At 43.4% G+C, this 17,357-nt stretch overlaps 1 protein-coding gene across 9 annotated transcripts in view; it reads right to left on the bottom strand.

Moving 5' to 3' along the window:
• The window catches only part of CIT (citron rho-interacting serine/threonine kinase), a 167,913-nt gene that overhangs the window by 28,001 nt on the left and 122,555 nt on the right, over positions 1-17,357 (bottom strand). For 5 of the 9 annotated variants that reach the window (XM_059138701.1, XM_059138700.1, XM_059138703.1 and 2 more), the window contains 6 exons: positions 15,392-15,589; positions 14,718-14,938; positions 12,109-12,244; positions 9,656-9,760; positions 2,379-2,519; positions 1,605-1,712 (listed from right to left, as the gene is read on the bottom strand). In XM_059138701.1, coding sequence (XP_058994684.1) covers positions 1,605-1,712; positions 2,379-2,519; positions 9,656-9,760; positions 12,109-12,244; positions 14,718-14,938; positions 15,392-15,589 — 909 coding nt within the window. The remainder of the gene's footprint in view (positions 1-1,604; positions 1,713-2,378; positions 2,520-9,655; positions 9,761-12,108; positions 12,245-14,717; positions 14,939-15,391; positions 15,590-17,357) is intronic. The other 4 variants (XM_059138702.1, XM_059138705.1, XM_059138708.1 and 1 more) reach the window with 1 other exon arrangement.

Genomic DNA, 17,357 nt, shown 5'->3' with positions numbered 1-17,357 from the left:
CACTGTAAGCGGATTTAGTAAAAATGGCATGTGAAGGGGGGAAAGGGGAGACTGAGCCACAGCCCATTCCAGCCGGCTGGAAAAAAATAGGGTTTCGCAAATTTTCAACAAGAGGGCTCAAGATGCTTGAACTGCCACCACCTCTTCCTTTAGCATTCCCAAGAAGGAGAGCCATTTCCTGAGTCTTTACCCTCAAAAAATGGAAGTGGAGGATGGAGTCAGGAGGGATGGTTCGGAAATCACTCTTGCTCCGCGTTTGTCTCATGATGCTTAGTTACAAGACACAGAGATGAGGGTTTAAAAAAAAAAATTTTTTTTTTAAAAAGGAGACCAAAAACCTGACTAGTAAAGTGACATCAAAACAAGGGGCCTACTCAAAAATTAAAACAACAACAACAACAACAATGCAAATGGAAAACACATACTGGACACGGAGGGAAAAAAAGGAAAACACAGGGAATAATGGGACTGAAAAAAACCAGAAATCAATGGAAACACCCTAACTACAGTACATGACACAGTCAGATAACAATCGGCTGTTAAAATAAAAAAAGATTCAATATCATAAAAGAAGATTAAATATCGTCAGCATAACAAGCAGAAACACGGCAAAGAACACGGCAAAGAACATCCCTTCCCGGCAGCCCCCAGAGGAGGACACTGCTTCTGAAGGCTGTCCTCGCCCCTCATAGTGCAAACAGCGCTGGCCCCACGGGCCCCAACTGCCTACCCCAGCCCCCTTTCACGTAATCCAAGTCAGAGGGGGGCTGCCGCTGCTCCTCTGGGGCAGGAATGCCTTTGGAAGCAAACTGCAAGCTGCTTAGAGACCTTTTCCAGCTGAGAACACCTAGCCAAACCTCCTGGGGTTGGGGGCAGGGGGGCTCGCTGGTTTAGGGAAGTATGTTTTGGGTGTAGTAAAAATCTTCCCAGGTGCATCTACATAGAACCCTGTCCACAGTTGGATTTTTTTAAATTTTCTTTTTGGTCACAGTTTTTCATTTGTTTGTTTATCACAATTTTAAAGGGATGGAGCGGCCCTCAGTGGAGGGCCTAGCTATCCAGTCAGGCACTGTAGGCAAGGCACCTCAACTCCCTGGCTCCCGGTGTCACACAGGCCTTTGTCAATCAAAAGGACTGGGCTGGGTAATTTTGAGTCTTTTCTAGAGCCCTGTACCTGTGCCCTAAGAATCCTTCAACAGAACTGAGGACCCCCCTCTCTCTCTGTCAAATGCCGAATCCATGTCCTGTAATCTCTATAGTCCTGTACCTGTGACCTGCTAATCTTTCTGGAATCTTGTACAATGACCTCCATATAAACCTTTCTCTGTGCTGCCCACCCTCCCACATCCCAGCTGCTTAGGAAATCAGATACAGGCACTATAATTTTAAAGGCCATGAACACAGAGCAGTGTGTTACAGTCTTGATTAATGACATCCCTTCTGTAAGGACTGTTCTATCTCAAAACCTCTTTTCAACCCAGTATAAAACAAGAAAATGTGCGTTTTGTTTTCTTTGATGTTTCTCCAATTATCTATCACAGTGGTATTTAATGAATCACAATGGCTGAGCAAAAACTCTCCACTTTTCAAACACGAGGACCCACCTTTTTCTTCTTAGCGGGCTGGTCCATTTTGGCTTGCAGAAAGTCAATGAGTTTGGTTTGTTGAGAAATAGTACCTTCCATTTTCACCTTTTCGTGAGAATAGAGAACCTAAAAATTCATAAAAACAAAAATAAGCTCAGCCCTCGAAAGAAAGATGCTTTTAAATTTGGTACTTAAGGGGCGCCTGGGTGGCTCAGTGGGTTAAGCCTCTGCCTTCAGCTCAGGTCATGATCTCGGGGTCCTGGGATCAAGCCCCACTTCAGGCTCTCTGCTCAGTGGGGAGCCTGCTTCCCCCACCCCACCCTGCTCTCTGCCTGCCTCTCTGCCTACTTGTGATCTCTCTGTCAAATAAATAAACTAAAACTTAAAAAAAAATTAAAAAATAAAAATAAACAAATAAATTTGGCACTTTAAGAAAATAAAAAAACTAAGTCACAAGGATACTAGCTTATGAAAATTCAACACAGACCACACTGGGCCAATATTTACTTACTCACTCCTTTTCTTATGGCCAAAAACAAAATTTAAAAAAGGACTGATAGATGGATATGCATACGGGGGAAAAAAAAAGTCAGGGGTTAATATTAGAATCTCAGAGCTGGTATTACAGGTATGCTCTAACTTCTCTGAAGGTATGGAAATTTTCATAATGAAATGTGGGGAAAAACACGCAGTATAAAGAGATCACTCTGATCATTTCACCAGGTGGCTTTCGGCCATGACGCTTTGCATCCGCAGACAATTTCTAAGTAAATTCCCTCTGCCGGTTCTCACCTGAATGTTTTCTAGCTGGTATTCCAGATCGCTCCTTTCCGTCTTCAGCAGATCCGCCCGGTCCAGAGCTTCTTGCAGCCCTTGAGTCAGACGGAAGATGTGGCTCTTCTGCATGTCCATCTGCTGCTGTAATTTGGCTTGCTAGTGGGGGGAAAGGCCAGAGTCTCGATACCACGGACAATACAACTCATGTCCCCACTGTTCTTGTCATCAAACTAATCGCAGGCTTGGCGCCAAATTTCGGCTTCTGAAATCATCTCGTTCCAGAATTGCCGACTGTTTTCTGTCCCCGACAGACGTGTGGCACAGTTAAAAAGAATGTGCCCCAAATCTTGGATGGCCAGCAAGTCACAGGATCCCCACTGTAAGAGGAAGACCAGGCCGCCGTGCCCGCCTTTCCATTCGGTTACAGTTAAGGACACGTGGCCCATCTGAGTTGACATCAAAGATGCTGTGAATTACTGCCATGACAGCTAAGCTCCAGTCTGCCTTAGCTTTGCTTTGTAAGGTCTCAGATGCTATTCTGAGAGATCGCTTTGTTCAGGCAGTGTGGATGTGCAAAGGGGAATCATGTCACCTCTCATTTTAAGGAGTACCTCCTCAGGGTGAGGGACCCCCAACCAGGACACAAATAGCCACAATCACAGGAGATGCTTCTGCAGTATGGGGAGGAAGAGGAAGAGCCCAGATTCAGCACAAGAATCAGTAAAAAACCCAGGGGGCCGGTGGAGGCAGGGGGGATCACTTCAGTGTTTTGGAAATAGTTCTGTGCTGAAAATCTCTCCGATTTTTATAATGGAAGTCAACCAGAAAATAAGGCAGGCTATAAAGATGCTGGTTTTATGGCTCTCTTTCCTAAAAATGCTTCTGTTTCTAAAAAAGCAGGAGAGAGCAGCTACCCTGATGAGACACCACCTGATGTCATCTGACCCTGGGGTGACAATCTAACCACTGTGTAGGTGGCCCTATTACCCCCTCCCGTGGTGGCCTAGAATCTCTGCAGACTCTAGGACAGAGCTCCCCAGGAGAGTAAACACGGCCATGGGCATTTTCCAACAGGCCACAGCAAATCTTCATGTCCTCAGTCGTAGAAGGCCAAAGGCCACCAACAACTTCAGACTTGGTGACCCTCTTCATTCCATTCGCTTCCTTCAACCTATGTTTGTTTTTTTTTTTTTCTCTTTCCATCTCTACTCCTCAATGGCCCTTCCTCTTGAGGGGAAGCGGATTCCTTGAGGCATCACAGTGTGGTGGGATGAATGTGCGCTTTGGAATGCTACAGATGCTAGTATGAATGAGGACTCTAACATGTACCAGTCATAGGACCATAGGGCAACTCATATTGGCTCTAGAAGCCTTGGTGTCTTCATCTGAAAGTGGGTATAATGACCCCCCCCACCCTGGCGACTGGGCGATGTACTGAGCGCCAGTGCCCAGTGTACCATAGATGCTAAAATCAAGGCATTTTAGTAATCTTTCTCTCTTCCATTCCCTCCATCCGGTTCAGACTCCCCTCTCCCTACCCCACTGGCTTCCCTGTGCAGACCTCCTCCACCAGCCTCCCCTCATCAGTCCTCCATAAAGCAAGAGATACTGTCATCAACCAGAGACCACCTGGCCTATATACCAACCTGGAATTTCTGACTCAAACCACAGAAACTCCTAAAATATTGTGGGGGGGGAGGGGAGCAGAGAAAACAGCTAAAATTACCTCTTAAAGGGAGCTATCAGTCCCCTACAGCGCAAGTGATTTCCGCAAATTACCCTCTTTAGTTTCTTCCCACTATTTTAGGACAACATTAATTACTAGGCAGGAAGCAGAGAAACAGGAGCTGGGGACAAGAATTGGTTTGGGGACAGCCGGGCCCAAAATATTTCTCTAGAACAAATGCATCAACTGTCCGTTAGCTTTCCAAGAAACAGGCTGCTTATTTACTATAATAAAAAACAAGTAAGAGTGGCAGGTTGGTGCTCAGCGGAACATTTTTTCAAAACCGTTTACCTGCTTCCCAGAGAGGAGCAAATGGGGGCTATTCACGGGTCAGGGTCCGACCGGAAGGAGAGGCTTAGCTCTGTGCTTCCATCTGTCCTACAGCCTCACAAGGGGGACAGGAGACTGGCAGGACGCACGGAGGAGCTGGACCCCAGAACCAGAGCACCAGACAGCCCTGGTGGCTGAAAGGATGGATCAAAACCAACTAGAGAAAGTTCAAAAGGGCAGTATTTTTAAAAACACTGACTGATAGGGGAGCCGGGGTGGCTTCGTCAGTGGTGAAGCATCTGCCTTCAGCTCAGGTTATGATCCCGGTGGCCTGGGATCCAGCCCAGTGTGTGTTGGGCTCCCTATTCAGTGGGGAGTCTGTTTCTCCCTCTGCCTCTGCTCCTCCCCGCCCTGCTCATGATCGCTCTCAAATAAATAAAATCTTAAAAAACAAAAAACCAAAAAAACAAAACATTGACTGATAAACATAGAATATAAAGATGTTTATTCAAAAAAAACCCCAAACCTATGGGACAGTCAGTGGGTATCAATGATGCAACAAAGGTACCCAAAGAGCCCAGGGTAATTGGCAGAGGTTTACAGAGCTTGGAATGGAGCTGGAGATGTCCCACAGTACTCCATGTTGTTCAGACCATGCGGACTTCTAGAAAGTCTCTTTGGAAAGATAAATCTATCAGAAAAGAACATTTCAAACTTGGAGGGACTTGAAATGTTTCTCTTAGGAAAGGCAGGGCAGTCTGGAGTGGGAGAGCGACTTAGATATCTAAGTGACCATCACAGAGATAAAAGAAGTGGTTTTCTCATAGAACTGTCACATAGGAGCCAATTCATGGAAAGTATGCAGAAGGGCACCGGGCACATAGCAGTTGTTAAGGAAACATTATTTTTTAAATTATCCATTAAGTAATTTGATCACTAATCAGCATTAATCTCTTTATTTTGGTTGGAAATATCAGACTGCTCTATTTTCAAATGTTTCAATGAAATAGAACCAGTGGCTGAAAGTTACAAGCTTTAGTTCAAAATGAGACAGGACTTCCTGAGAATTAAATTTACTGGAAAAAGTGGGTTGGCATATCCAAAAACACTGTGCACTCAGGCCGAGGTCCAACCAGGAGCCCTGGTGGGGAATGTTGGGGAAGGGATTCTCTCTGCCTTAAACAGGTTAATTTGATCAGAATTAGCAAATGGATTTTCATCTTTGTCATTACTTCTGATGGACTGATAGCAGCTGTCAAGTGCCATGTCAAAAAAGGTTCTGAAGCCATTTTGGGCCCAAGAGGAAAGATTTAGAAGAAATGTCCATTAGCAAAATCTGCCAGGGGCAGGGATGAAGAGGACGATGGAACAAGGGCTGGAATTTGGGTTGCATGACATAAAAAACTCTTCCCCATTCTGAGGCCGAGATGCTGGCCCCCTTTACAGGTCTCTGTACCTCATGAAGAGGATACTTGGGTTAACTGAAGAAAGAAGAAAGTTGAGCAAATACAAAATGGGAAGAGAGACAAACAAGAAACAGACTCTTTATCTATGGAGAACAAACTGATGGCTACCAGAGGGGAGGTGAGTGAGAGGATGGGAGAAATGGGGGATGGGGATTAAAGAGGACACTTATCAGATCACACACACACACACACACACACACACACACCCCAATATCTCTTGATTTCAAGATGCGTTATAATCAGATGGTCTGGTAACAGAACAAGGAGAGACATGTAGATGACTCTATAACAAGAAAAGTTAACGAGGAGGGCACCTGGGTTAACCCATTGCCTTCGGCTCAGGTCATGATCCCTGAGTCCTGGGATCGAATCCCATATCGGGCTTCCCCTGCTCTGCAGGGAGCCTGCTTCTCCTCTCCCTCTGCCTCTCCCCCTGCTCGTGCTCTTTTTCTCTCTGTCAAATAAATAAAATCTTAAAAAAAAAGAAAGAAAATTTAATGAGGAAAAGAATCTTTAACAAATGGTACTGGACTAACAGGATAATTCTATGGAAAACAGTGAACCTGTCCTCTCATACCATACATAAAAATTAACTCAAAATACTTCCCAGATCTCCATATGAAAGCTAAAACTATAAAACTTCTAGGAGTACAGAGAGAAGAAAGTATCTTCAACTTTAGGGTAAGCATAGATTTCTTAACTAGGACACAGAAAACAAACCATTTTTAAAAACTGATAAATCTGACTTCATAAAAATTAAGAACATTTGCACTTTGAAAGATACTGTTTTAAAAGACAAAGCAAGCTACAGACTGGGTGAAAGATTTACCATCCATATATCTGGCAAAGAGTTAGTATCAAAAAATCTTTGGGGTGCCTGGGTGGCTCAGTGTGTTAAAGCCTCTGCCTTCGGCTCAGGTCATGATCCCAGGGTCGTGGGATCAAGCCCCACATCGGGTTCACTGCTCCACGGGGAGCCTGCTTCCCCTCCTTCTCTCTCTGTCTACCTCTCTGCCTACTTGTGATCTCTGTCTGTCAAATAAATAAATAAAATCTTTATTAAAAATAAATAAGGGGCACCCAGGTGGCTCAGTAGGTTAGAGCCTCTGCCCTCGGCTTGGGTCATGATCCCAGGGACCTGGGATTGAGCCCCGCTATTGGCTCTCTGCTTGGCAGGAAGCCTGCTTCCTCTTCTCTCTCCGCCTGCCTCTCTGCCTACTTGTGATCTCTGTCTGTCAAATAAATAAATAAAATCTTTAAATAAATAAATAAATAAAAATCTTTAACAACTTTACTCAGAAGTAATTACCCAAAAGATCTGAACTTACACTTCCCAAAAGAAGATATATGAATGATAAAGACATGAAAAGATACTTATCATCTTTCATTATTTAAAAAATGCAAATTAAAACCACAATGTGATATTGTAATTGATACACTAGAAAGACTAAACAATGCCAAGCATTACAGTTTGGAACTGCTGTTGGGCATGCAAACTGAAACAACCACTTCGTTATCAACCTATACGTGGGATCCAGCAATGCTCCTTCTAGAGGAATAAAAACATATCTACAGAAAGATTTGCCTACAAGTTTTCACAGCAGATTTATGTATAATAACTAAACACTGGAAACTATTCAAAGGATCATCAACAAGGGGCGGATAAATTATGGTATACCCATACAATGAATTACTGCTTAGTAATAAAAAGCAATGAACTGCTAGTGCATTCACCAACACAGACAAATCCCAAAAGACATGCTCAACTAAACCAAAGAATTGAAGAGCGCTTGGGTGGCTCAGTGAGTTAAGCGTCTGACTCTTGGTTTCAGCTCAGGTCATAAGCTCAGGGTCACAAAATGGAGCCCCAAGTTGGGCTCCAACCTCAATGGGGAGTCTGCTTGAGATTCTCTCTCTCTGTATCCCCTTGCCCCTACCCCACTCACACATACTCTCTTTCTAAAATAATCTTTAAAAATTAAAAAAAAAAAAATAAAGAATTCAGATACAAGGAGTATATATAGTATGACTCCACTTCTAGGAAATTCTAGAAAAGAAAAGCTATCAGTAGTGACAAAGATCAAGCAGATCTGTGGGTTCCTGGAGCCAGGGTTAGAAGGTATTGACTAGAAGAGGCATAGGGAAATTTTTGGATGATGAAAATGTTTTATATTTTCACTGTGTTGATGATTAATCAGGTGTCTCCACTTTAAAAAAAAAAAAGTATCAAAAAAAAAAAAGAACACTCAGTTTAAGCCCTTGGTCACATGGTTATAAAGTGCAGAGCAGGCCCAGGGGTCCTAGCCACATCCTGAACGATGAATATCATTCTTTGTTTCGTAATGGTTTCAACTGTCAGTGAAATCTGCCGCAAACTCAGTGTCAGCCAGATGTCTGTGCTCAAAACTCTATCTGCGAGGTACAGACTGGGAAGCTGGAAATGTTCTCGTGTCGTTTGGAAGTGAGAAGGAGGGGACTGAATCAGGATCCCAGCCTGCTATTCCAAGACTTGTCACTGAGTCACCATGTAACCTTGGACCAAAGTGTCGAGCTGTCAGAACCAATTCTCTTCCTTCGGAAGGAAAGTAGGACCAGGCAACATCACTGATTATTTCTGTTCTGTTTCCAGCATGTGCCTAAGTGGGGGCGTTTGTCTACTCATTCCAGATAAAAGACCATCGTTCTTTACTCGGCCACCAGGTAGATCTTTAAATTTTTATGACAGCGTTCTTATCCCTGCCTTTGGTGAACTTCCCTGTGTGTATATGATTAATTTTGTTGTAGAATCTTTGTTGTGGTACAATATACATAAAATTTACCATTTTAACCATTTTTAAGTGGACAGTTGCTCAGCACCAAGGACATGTTCGGTGTTAGGCAACCGTCACCGTCATCCATCTCCAGAACTCTCCCAAACTCCCACCCATTTTTTTTACAGTCTCATTCTGTAAAATATTTCATACGCACCTGCGAAATTTTCACCACATTTTTCAAAGTTAATAGCTTAGCAATGTTATTTCTATCAGCAGGGTCCTTCGGGAGGCATCATATAATAAAACCTCAAGTAACCAGAAAAGGCGACCTGGTTAACTGAACTATCAGGTTCACTATGGGCTAAAGAGAACACTCTTGGAGTCCTGTTTCTCATTAAATGTCTTTAGAAAGTATATTTGTCCTGGTTGGTCAGTTCTAATGAACAAAGCAGAATCATTAGTGATTCAATATATAAGGGAGGGCTTTGGCTGGGAGTGGGAAGTAGTTATCAACTTAAACAGAGACTTTCAGATTTCTGCTAAAAGGTCCAGGAAATAATACAAGGGATGGGTTCAGGAGCTTTCCATTCTATGTCTCAAACGCAGGGCCTAACTTTTTTTAACTGAATTAAATGGATGATCAAAAGTCTTCATGACATTTAGTACATAGCATAAATCTGGCCAAGTCCCTGCCCTGTGCATGAAGCCAATGTGCACAGATGTTTATTAGCCCGAAAACCAAATACACTTTAGATATTAACTCTAAAAGCACAATTTCACTCAGTATTCAGTCACCCGTCTATTTAACAAACTTCCATTTGGCACATACTCATTGGTGCTCAACATTCTTTTAAGCACCACGTGAGTGGATGCAAGTGACAAAGATCTTTTGGCCTTTGTGACACGTTCTTTGAACATGGTAAATGCCTTCAGAAAAGTATTACGTGACCACTTTACTCTTTCTTGAAAACTCAAACTTCAAAACAATGATGTCTGATCTGGATCTGACCACTTAACACATCAATTTTCACCTTCAGAATTCCACTTGGCCCGGTTTCTCAGGTGTCACAGACTCACCTCTTCCAGAAGCCTCTGTTTGAGCTCCCGTTCAGTCTCCAGTTTCTGCTGTAAACTGCGGGCGTTCATTTCAAGCATGGCATGTTTCTTCTCCAGGTCATTGAGCTGGGCATTTGGAAAAATTGGCCATAATATTATATTTAGGAATGTCAATGCTGATGACTTTTGCAAATACCCCCAAATTTTCACATGTAAAGAATCAGGTTCTGAAAATCAGAGTATAAATATTGTTTTCTAGGAGTGCCTGGGTGGCTCAGTTGCTTAAGTGCCTGCCTTTGGCTCACGTCATGATCTCAGGGTCTTGGGATTGGGCCCCATGTTCAACAAGGAGTCTGCTTCTCCCTCTCCTGCTGCCTCTGCCCCTCCCCGACTCATGCTGATTCTCACATGCCCATGCTCTCTCTCTCTTGAATAGATAAAATCTTTCAAAAAATAAGTGAATGAATAAATAAATATTGTTTTCTAAAAGTATAACACAAAGGTCCATGTCACAGCTAAGCCTTATATGGGGATAGGGTTATTTCTAAGGCACGGGTCACATAAAGAGCTATGACAAGTTCTAAGACAAGGATGATCACTTTGACTGAAATTAATTAAGTAATCAAATGCTGAATGCTTACTATTTGCACAGCATGATATCAGGGCTCTTAAGGATGAAAAAATGGACAAACTCTCTTAAGAATCTTACATAAAGTTCAAAGGCAGAGAGCAGCCCATAACTAGACATGTACACAAAAAAGGATTGCTTTGTCATGTAATATTTTTGATAAAAGGGGTATGGAGAAGAGAAAGTCTTCCTGAATTACCAGTTGTCTAGAAGAGATTACATCAATATCTGGAGTCCAGTTTGTTTTTTATTTAAAGTGAGTTCTGCACCCAGCGTGGAACCCAACTTGGGGCCTGAACTTACAACTCTGAGATCAAGACCTAAGCTGAGATCAAGAGCTGGACACTTAACCGAATGAGCTACCCAGGCACCCCAATATCTGGAATCTTAAAGGATGGGCAGAACTTTGCTATGGATACTCTAAGAACAATCAAATAGAAAAAAATATTCAAGTTCAATCACAAAAGTGTTCCTTTACCTCTAAATAATATACTAATTTCGTAACGGGTTAAAAAAGAAAAAAGTAAGCCAGTATCAAGGAACTCCAGAGTGTTCCTGAGTGGCAAGCTGTAGCCTTGAATCCAATAATTTTATTCCTGTGAAATTTTATTTTTGTAAGAAAATAATGATGGGTATCCATAAAGATTTATAACACCACAACAGAAAATTGAAAGAAGCTCAAAGTTCCAACACAAGTAGAATGATTAAATGATTAAATAGATATTTCTGTGTTGTTGAGGTTTTTTTTAGAACTACACATTCAAAACACTGATCAGTCAGTAACTGAGGAAAAGCCCCTAGTTCTATGGTGTTTTCTTTTTGAAGCTATAAATTTGTTTACATAATAAGAATCTATATTTATTCTGATAGATCAGTGGTGGATTGCCAGTCATCTTTTCCTTTATTTCTCTCAGGTTTCTAGATCTATCACAATGACCCCAAATAGTTACTTTTAAAATCATGAAATAACAAAGAGTTACACAAAATACGAAATTCAGATTCTTGCTTTATTTTATGCGTGTGTTTGTGAAAAAGCATGTGTGTGTGTAAGCCTGGGTCTATACATGAAATTTCTTTGATCTGCATTCTTGTTATCGGGAACACTGGAGCATCTATTTGAAATCTCTTTCAAGACTTAGATAAACCTCCAGAACACGGCACGTGCCTATTTCCAAAGTAGAATACTGAGGACTCACATGGTCATCAGGACTCACCCTGGCCTCGGAACAGAGAGAGGCCAGGCTGCCCACTGTGGCAGCAACGGAAGGAGCATTAGTCCTTGCCACTGAGCACTTCCCAAGAACACTCAACATTAAGGCCTGCGACCAACCCAGAGATTAAATCTCAAATCAGGTGCCAGAAAATGAGAAAGCAGTGTGGCCAGATCAGAATCCAGACCTCAGGGGCCCGGATAGTCACCTACAGACTGTGACACACCAGTCCCCACCACGCCTCCCACACTCTTGCCAACCCAGGAGGCCCATATGGAGCCTGACCCTGCGATTTGACAGGACAGAGTAAATGTGCATTCGTGAAATATGCAGACCGTGGATTGCACCTGTCCATGGGTCAACTATGCCTTCTAAAAGAGGGAGTTAGAGGCAACTGGGTGGCTCAGTGGATTAAAGCCTCTGCCTTCAGCTCGGGTCATGATCCCAGGGTCCTGGGATCGAGCCCCACGTCGGGCTCCCTGCTCAGCGGGAGTCTGCTTCCTCCTCTCTCTCTGCCTGTCTGTCTACTTGTGATCTCTGTCTGTCAAATAAATAAATAAAATCTTTAAAAAATAAAAAATAAATAAATATAAGATGGAGATGCCCTCCTAAAAGCAGAAGGGATGGGCGCTGACCTTGTCGGAGAGGCTCTCAGCCTTCAGCTTCTGCTCCTTGAGGGCCTGCTGCAGAGCGAGGATCTCAGCCTTGTGCTCCTTCACGGCCAGCTCCACCACCTGGCGGGACTCGGTGATCCGCTGGTCGGCCCGCGCCCTGCCAGGAGAGCACAGGCCCATTTCAGAAGCCCCCCAGTCACCAGTCCAGAAGGAGGAAGTGAGCCCATCTCTGATCTCGATAAGCAACCGAACAGGTTACCGGCTGGAGAGAGGCCCAACCCAGATTCTCAGTTCCAAATTATGACTTACTTTCTGACTGCTTACAGAGCGAAGATTTGACCCACTTTAGACCTTGGGTAAAAATACTCTTAATAGTTAAAGTTCCTATGAGTACTCACTTGGAAAGGCTGAAGGGGAAAAGGCAATTTTCCAAAAACAACTGGACTGAATGGGATGTCGCTAGACTGTCAGAACCTCCCCTGGGAGCAGAATGGAACGAGGTCCTCCGAGGAACCACAGGAAAACTCAATCAAAGAAACGTTTCCTCTCCTTAAAGTCTGAGCAATAAGTTATATGTTTGGGGTGCTCATTAGGAAACTGAAACTCGAATCTGATGAACGTATCTATAAATAAGGTTAGAAAATAGAAAAAACAAGAACTAAGCTAGAAGAATTGCTGCCATTCCCCATTTAAGTGTTGTGTTTTGGTCCTTCCATACCTGGGCTTATACAGTCTCCTGTACTGGCCCGCGCTCTCCTCCCCTACCTCCCCTACCTCCCCTCCCCTGCAAACCCAAATCTTACTCAGCCTTTAAGGATGAACTCAAAAGACCACATTCTCCCTAAAACCTTGCTCAACTTCTCCTCTTGCAAGGAAGCTCTCCTTGTTCTAGATCCAAAGCATAAACGTACTCCTCTCCTGGCACACCCCACTCTCTATTTGAGGTGGTAAATACCCGAATGCATAATTCATCTTCTCCATGAGACTTGCCTCTTGAGCAGAAGAATTAAGAATTATATTTTACTCATCTCGGTATCCCACGTAACACCAAAATAGAGGGGCGGGAGGGTGGGGGGAGAGAAGAAAAGCCAAGATCTTTCACAACTGTCCCTGAAAGTACACATGAAATGTCTTTCTAAGCACAGCCCATAATTATACCTTCCATGTGAAATGCGTGTTTCTTGATGCTGAAGTCAGCTTCCGACCCTCAAATTGGTCTCTGAGGGATTCTAGAAACAGCACGGAGAGGAGCTGCACTTGAGGGCAGAAGGGATGGGGTCTGCGTGAAAGCGACTGGAATATACCATGAAGGCTCCGGGGAAAGAGGAACAGGAGGTCTTAAACCCGCAGGCCGTCACCTGGGCAAATACCGCGCGGGAGGATATCCAAAATATGAGTAGGTCTACCGGTGTCTCTCGAAGTGGAAAGAGTCTCATCTTTTGCCTCCAATCTTTTCTAGTGTAAGTGACTTAGCACACATTAAACATCCAACACATTTGGCTGAGTCTACCGTACTGTGGTCAAGTCGATGTGGGAAATGCCAAAATGAGTCCGATGCTATCCAACTAAATGTTTTGTGAGAGACGTTTCCAGGCATAGTTCATCTCAGTTAAGGAGATCAGAGGATCCCAGGAAGGTCAGTCTCAGAGGAAGGTGATATGAGTGAGGTTAAGAGGGAAGGATACAATTCATTTGTGCACACATGAAGTCATGAGCTAACTCCTGCGTGCACAGTGGAAAATGAGACCTATTCTTCAAGACCATTTATTTCTATCTGCTGGTAAACTGTCATAATAGACCCATTTTGTTAGAACCAAACACTCTGCAGCTGTAAAGCTGTCATAACCAATCTTCCCGTCGGCCATGTCTGCAGTGTGAAAGGCACCCCCCAGGGGTAGGAAGTATGTGACCTGCACTATCATGGCCCCAGTAGGAAGAGGATTCTGACTCGAAATGAAAATGGGAAAGCAGAGGAAAGATCCTGCTTGAACTTATTATTTCCTACTACGAAAGAAAAAAGCTCAACTGTTCTTGTAGAGAAGTTGTTCTTAACCAAGGCTAATGCTGCCCCCTTGGGACATCAGACAATGTCTGGAGACATATTTGGTGCCACACTGTGAGGGAGGGGTTGTTACTGGTATCTGGTGGGTAAAAGCAGGGATGAGGCTCACATTTTTACGAGGCACACGACGGCCCTCACAATAAGGGATTATCTAGCCCAAACCATCAGTAGTGACGAGGTTGAGAAACCCTGGTCTAGACAGGTGACTAGCTTTACACAGGACCGGGTTTAGAATGGAGATGGTCTTGCTACATGGTCACAATGATAACAAACGCAAGATAAGAGTTTCTGCTAAGGAAGCACTGAGCTATTTGCCCTGCTGACTCCCAGGCCTCCACATGGGGTAAAAGGACACCAGCTTTCAACATAGAATCCAAGGGACACTGGCCATACTTCCAACTAGGATGACGACCCACCGTGGTTTGCCCAAGAGTCTCCCAGCTTTAGCACTGAAAGTCTTGTATGCTAGAAACTTCTCTCAGTCCTGGGCAAGCTGGGACTCTTGGTCACCCTGTTCCTAATGCTCAGGTGATCCCACAAATGACTTTCTACAAATAGGTAGTCCCACCTGCTTTGCTTTTCGGTGTCCAGCATCCTCTGTAACTCTCGAACCCGACACTCAAACTGGGACTTCTCGTCGCCAAGGACGCTCCTCCACGCCTCCCACTGCCGCTCTTTTTCCAGCAGCTCATCGTTCAGAGCTTCCAGGTCCATGACCTGTTCTTCCAGCATTGTGCAAGTGGTCTTCAGAGCCTCCATCGTCTGCAAATCAGTACCACTGAGTTGTGCCTTGTATCAAATGAGGATTTCCTGGATGTTACTTTTGTTGGATCAGTGTCAGCAAAGTACAAGTTTCTAACTACAGTCTGAAACACAGTTTCTATAGACCCAGGGGACCAAACAGGATTGGATAAAGGGCCATTTCTTCCACCATCTTGAAGAAAGAACCCAAAGCAAGCCAAGGGGGAAGAGACTATGCTTAAAAGTAAAGGGACTCGCACTAGGCTCCCAGAACATTCTATTTTATTTTTACTTTTTTAAAAATCCAAATGAAGAGGACAACACACTTCTAAAAGCTACTTTTTCCAAACCCCCAAGCCCTCAAAACAGACATGGTGATGAAAAAGAGCCCATTTAATAGACAAGGCTCAGTCTCGGATCCCTTGGGAGAGGTATACCAGGTGCCCGCTCTAACAGGATCCAAGTGTGCCAGGGATCCCTGACACTGCTTACTGCCCTTACTTGCTTCTGGCTGGTGAGCTGCATCTCCCTCTCCGTGATCTCACGGCGAAGATGATCCACTTCGCTACGGAGCTGTGCTATCTCATCGTTGGCGCCGGAAGCCTCGTCAAGTTGTTTGGACAAGTAGAAATTTTGGTTGTTGAGCTCAGCATTGTCCTCGGTGAGCTGGTTTAGCTGTTCCTCCAGGTCTGTGATTACCTAAAGAGGAAAGGAACCCAGTTCTGCATCGAGCAAGTCCATTTGAAATGGGAACTGCTACTAGAGCCATTGATTTTAGAACCTACGTGACACTAGCAATGCACGTGCCACTTCCGTTGGCTCAGCCAACCCCGGCTGCCAAAGCCAAGCTCCCATGCCCGCCCACTTAGCACTACCACACATATGCTGTGGCGGAAAAAGAAAAGTCTCTGATTCTTTCTCACTCAGGAACCATCTGGAAGACATGGCAAAAGCAGATCAGTCAAAAGTGACTGTCATATGGAAGTGGCAACTTGAAATGAGATCAAGTTAATGGACGATAATATAATGTGGAAAATGCAAGCCAAGGACAGGCGTCTAAGAGAGTAGCATCGCAATCAGCTAATTAAACAGACGGCACCATCCACAGGACATTAGAACCGGAGATAGTCTTAGAAAGCAAAATGAAGTTCTTATCGAGGAGGACTGACTGAGAAGGACACTGAGAGTTATTTTAATACCTCGGCAATAAATTTAATTTCATGCAACAAAAGGGAAAAATTTAAAGGAAGCTCAGAATAATCCTGAAAACATTGTACCATGGCATCACTTTAATGGTTTTTATTATACAGTTAGCTATCAAAAAATGGGAAGGCATGTATATGAAATTGTCATTTTATTGAGAGATTTAATCTGGCTTTGCTAAATTATTTCCCTGCTCAATGGCAGAATGACTTTGATTTCAGTGCATTTAGCTTCCCTATTCTCTTTTCCAAGGTTCAGTATCAGACTTGCAGAGAGCTATTGTATGTAAGACTTTTGAAGTTTAAGGGCAATTTTCTAATAATAGTTGGAATGAGGCACACAGGCAGTAAATTAAATTTTATGTAACAAAAAGAAATAAATTAAAAGGAAGTGCCTTGAAGCCTACAGTTTATTAATTGTTTCCAATTTCCAAACCTAGAGTATACTTAGTTTAAGAAGTGTTGCCACTCTTTCCATGACTAATTCCCTATTTTAACCCCCTTTGATTATCAATTTTAAAAAAATCTTCCCAGGCACATAGAATTAAAGAGCATCAATTAAGGACACTTGTGCAATGTGGTTCAGAAAACAGAGCTTTTCATTTTGTTAACTGAGCTGATAAGCTTTTAATGTAGTTAAGTCGTCTAGGAATCTGTATTTTAATGTTAAAAGCCCTGTTAACTCCTAATGTATTGGTTTGAGGTACACCCTTGATTACAAGATGGGGAATGAAGGTTATCTGGTTGGGTCCTTGGCTAGGACTCCTTCTTTATCATGGAAAATGGGGGAGAAAAACTCTAAGTTTGTCATTCCTAGTGGGTAGCTATGGCTCAAAGGGATCCTTGGATCACCCTTTGGGTGACATGGTTAAATCTCCTAAAAGCAGAAACAAGGAATAAACGATGCCCGATAGTTCAACTGGTCTCCATCTTATATGTAATAAAGCCATTCCTTAAGATCGTTTTCATGCTGGACTGTAAATGCCTCCATTTAACTATTATGCTTCCTTCTAATGTCCCTGCCTGTCCCCGACCAAAAAAAACAGAGGCAAGCTGGCCTTGGAGCTTGGAGTCTGAAGCCCTAAATCCTGAACTTTGCAGGGGGCTGGGGTCTTCATTTGTGGTATGGAGGTAAATACTGTATTTACTACCTCCTCTGTTTCTTTCTTTCTTTCTTTTTTTTTTTTTTTAATGTTTTGAATGTTCTTTCATACTGCTCTACTTTAATGTAGACTGTGGAATACAAGGATACAAGGGATAAAAAA

This window comes from Mustela lutreola, chromosome 11, assembly GCF_030435805.1.
Source record: "Mustela lutreola isolate mMusLut2 chromosome 11, mMusLut2.pri, whole genome shotgun sequence".
In the NCBI taxonomy this organism is placed as follows: domain Eukaryota; kingdom Metazoa; phylum Chordata; class Mammalia; order Carnivora; family Mustelidae; genus Mustela; species Mustela lutreola.
Note: the sequence above shows the minus strand (reverse complement) of the source record. Positions and strands in the feature narration are given on the sequence as shown.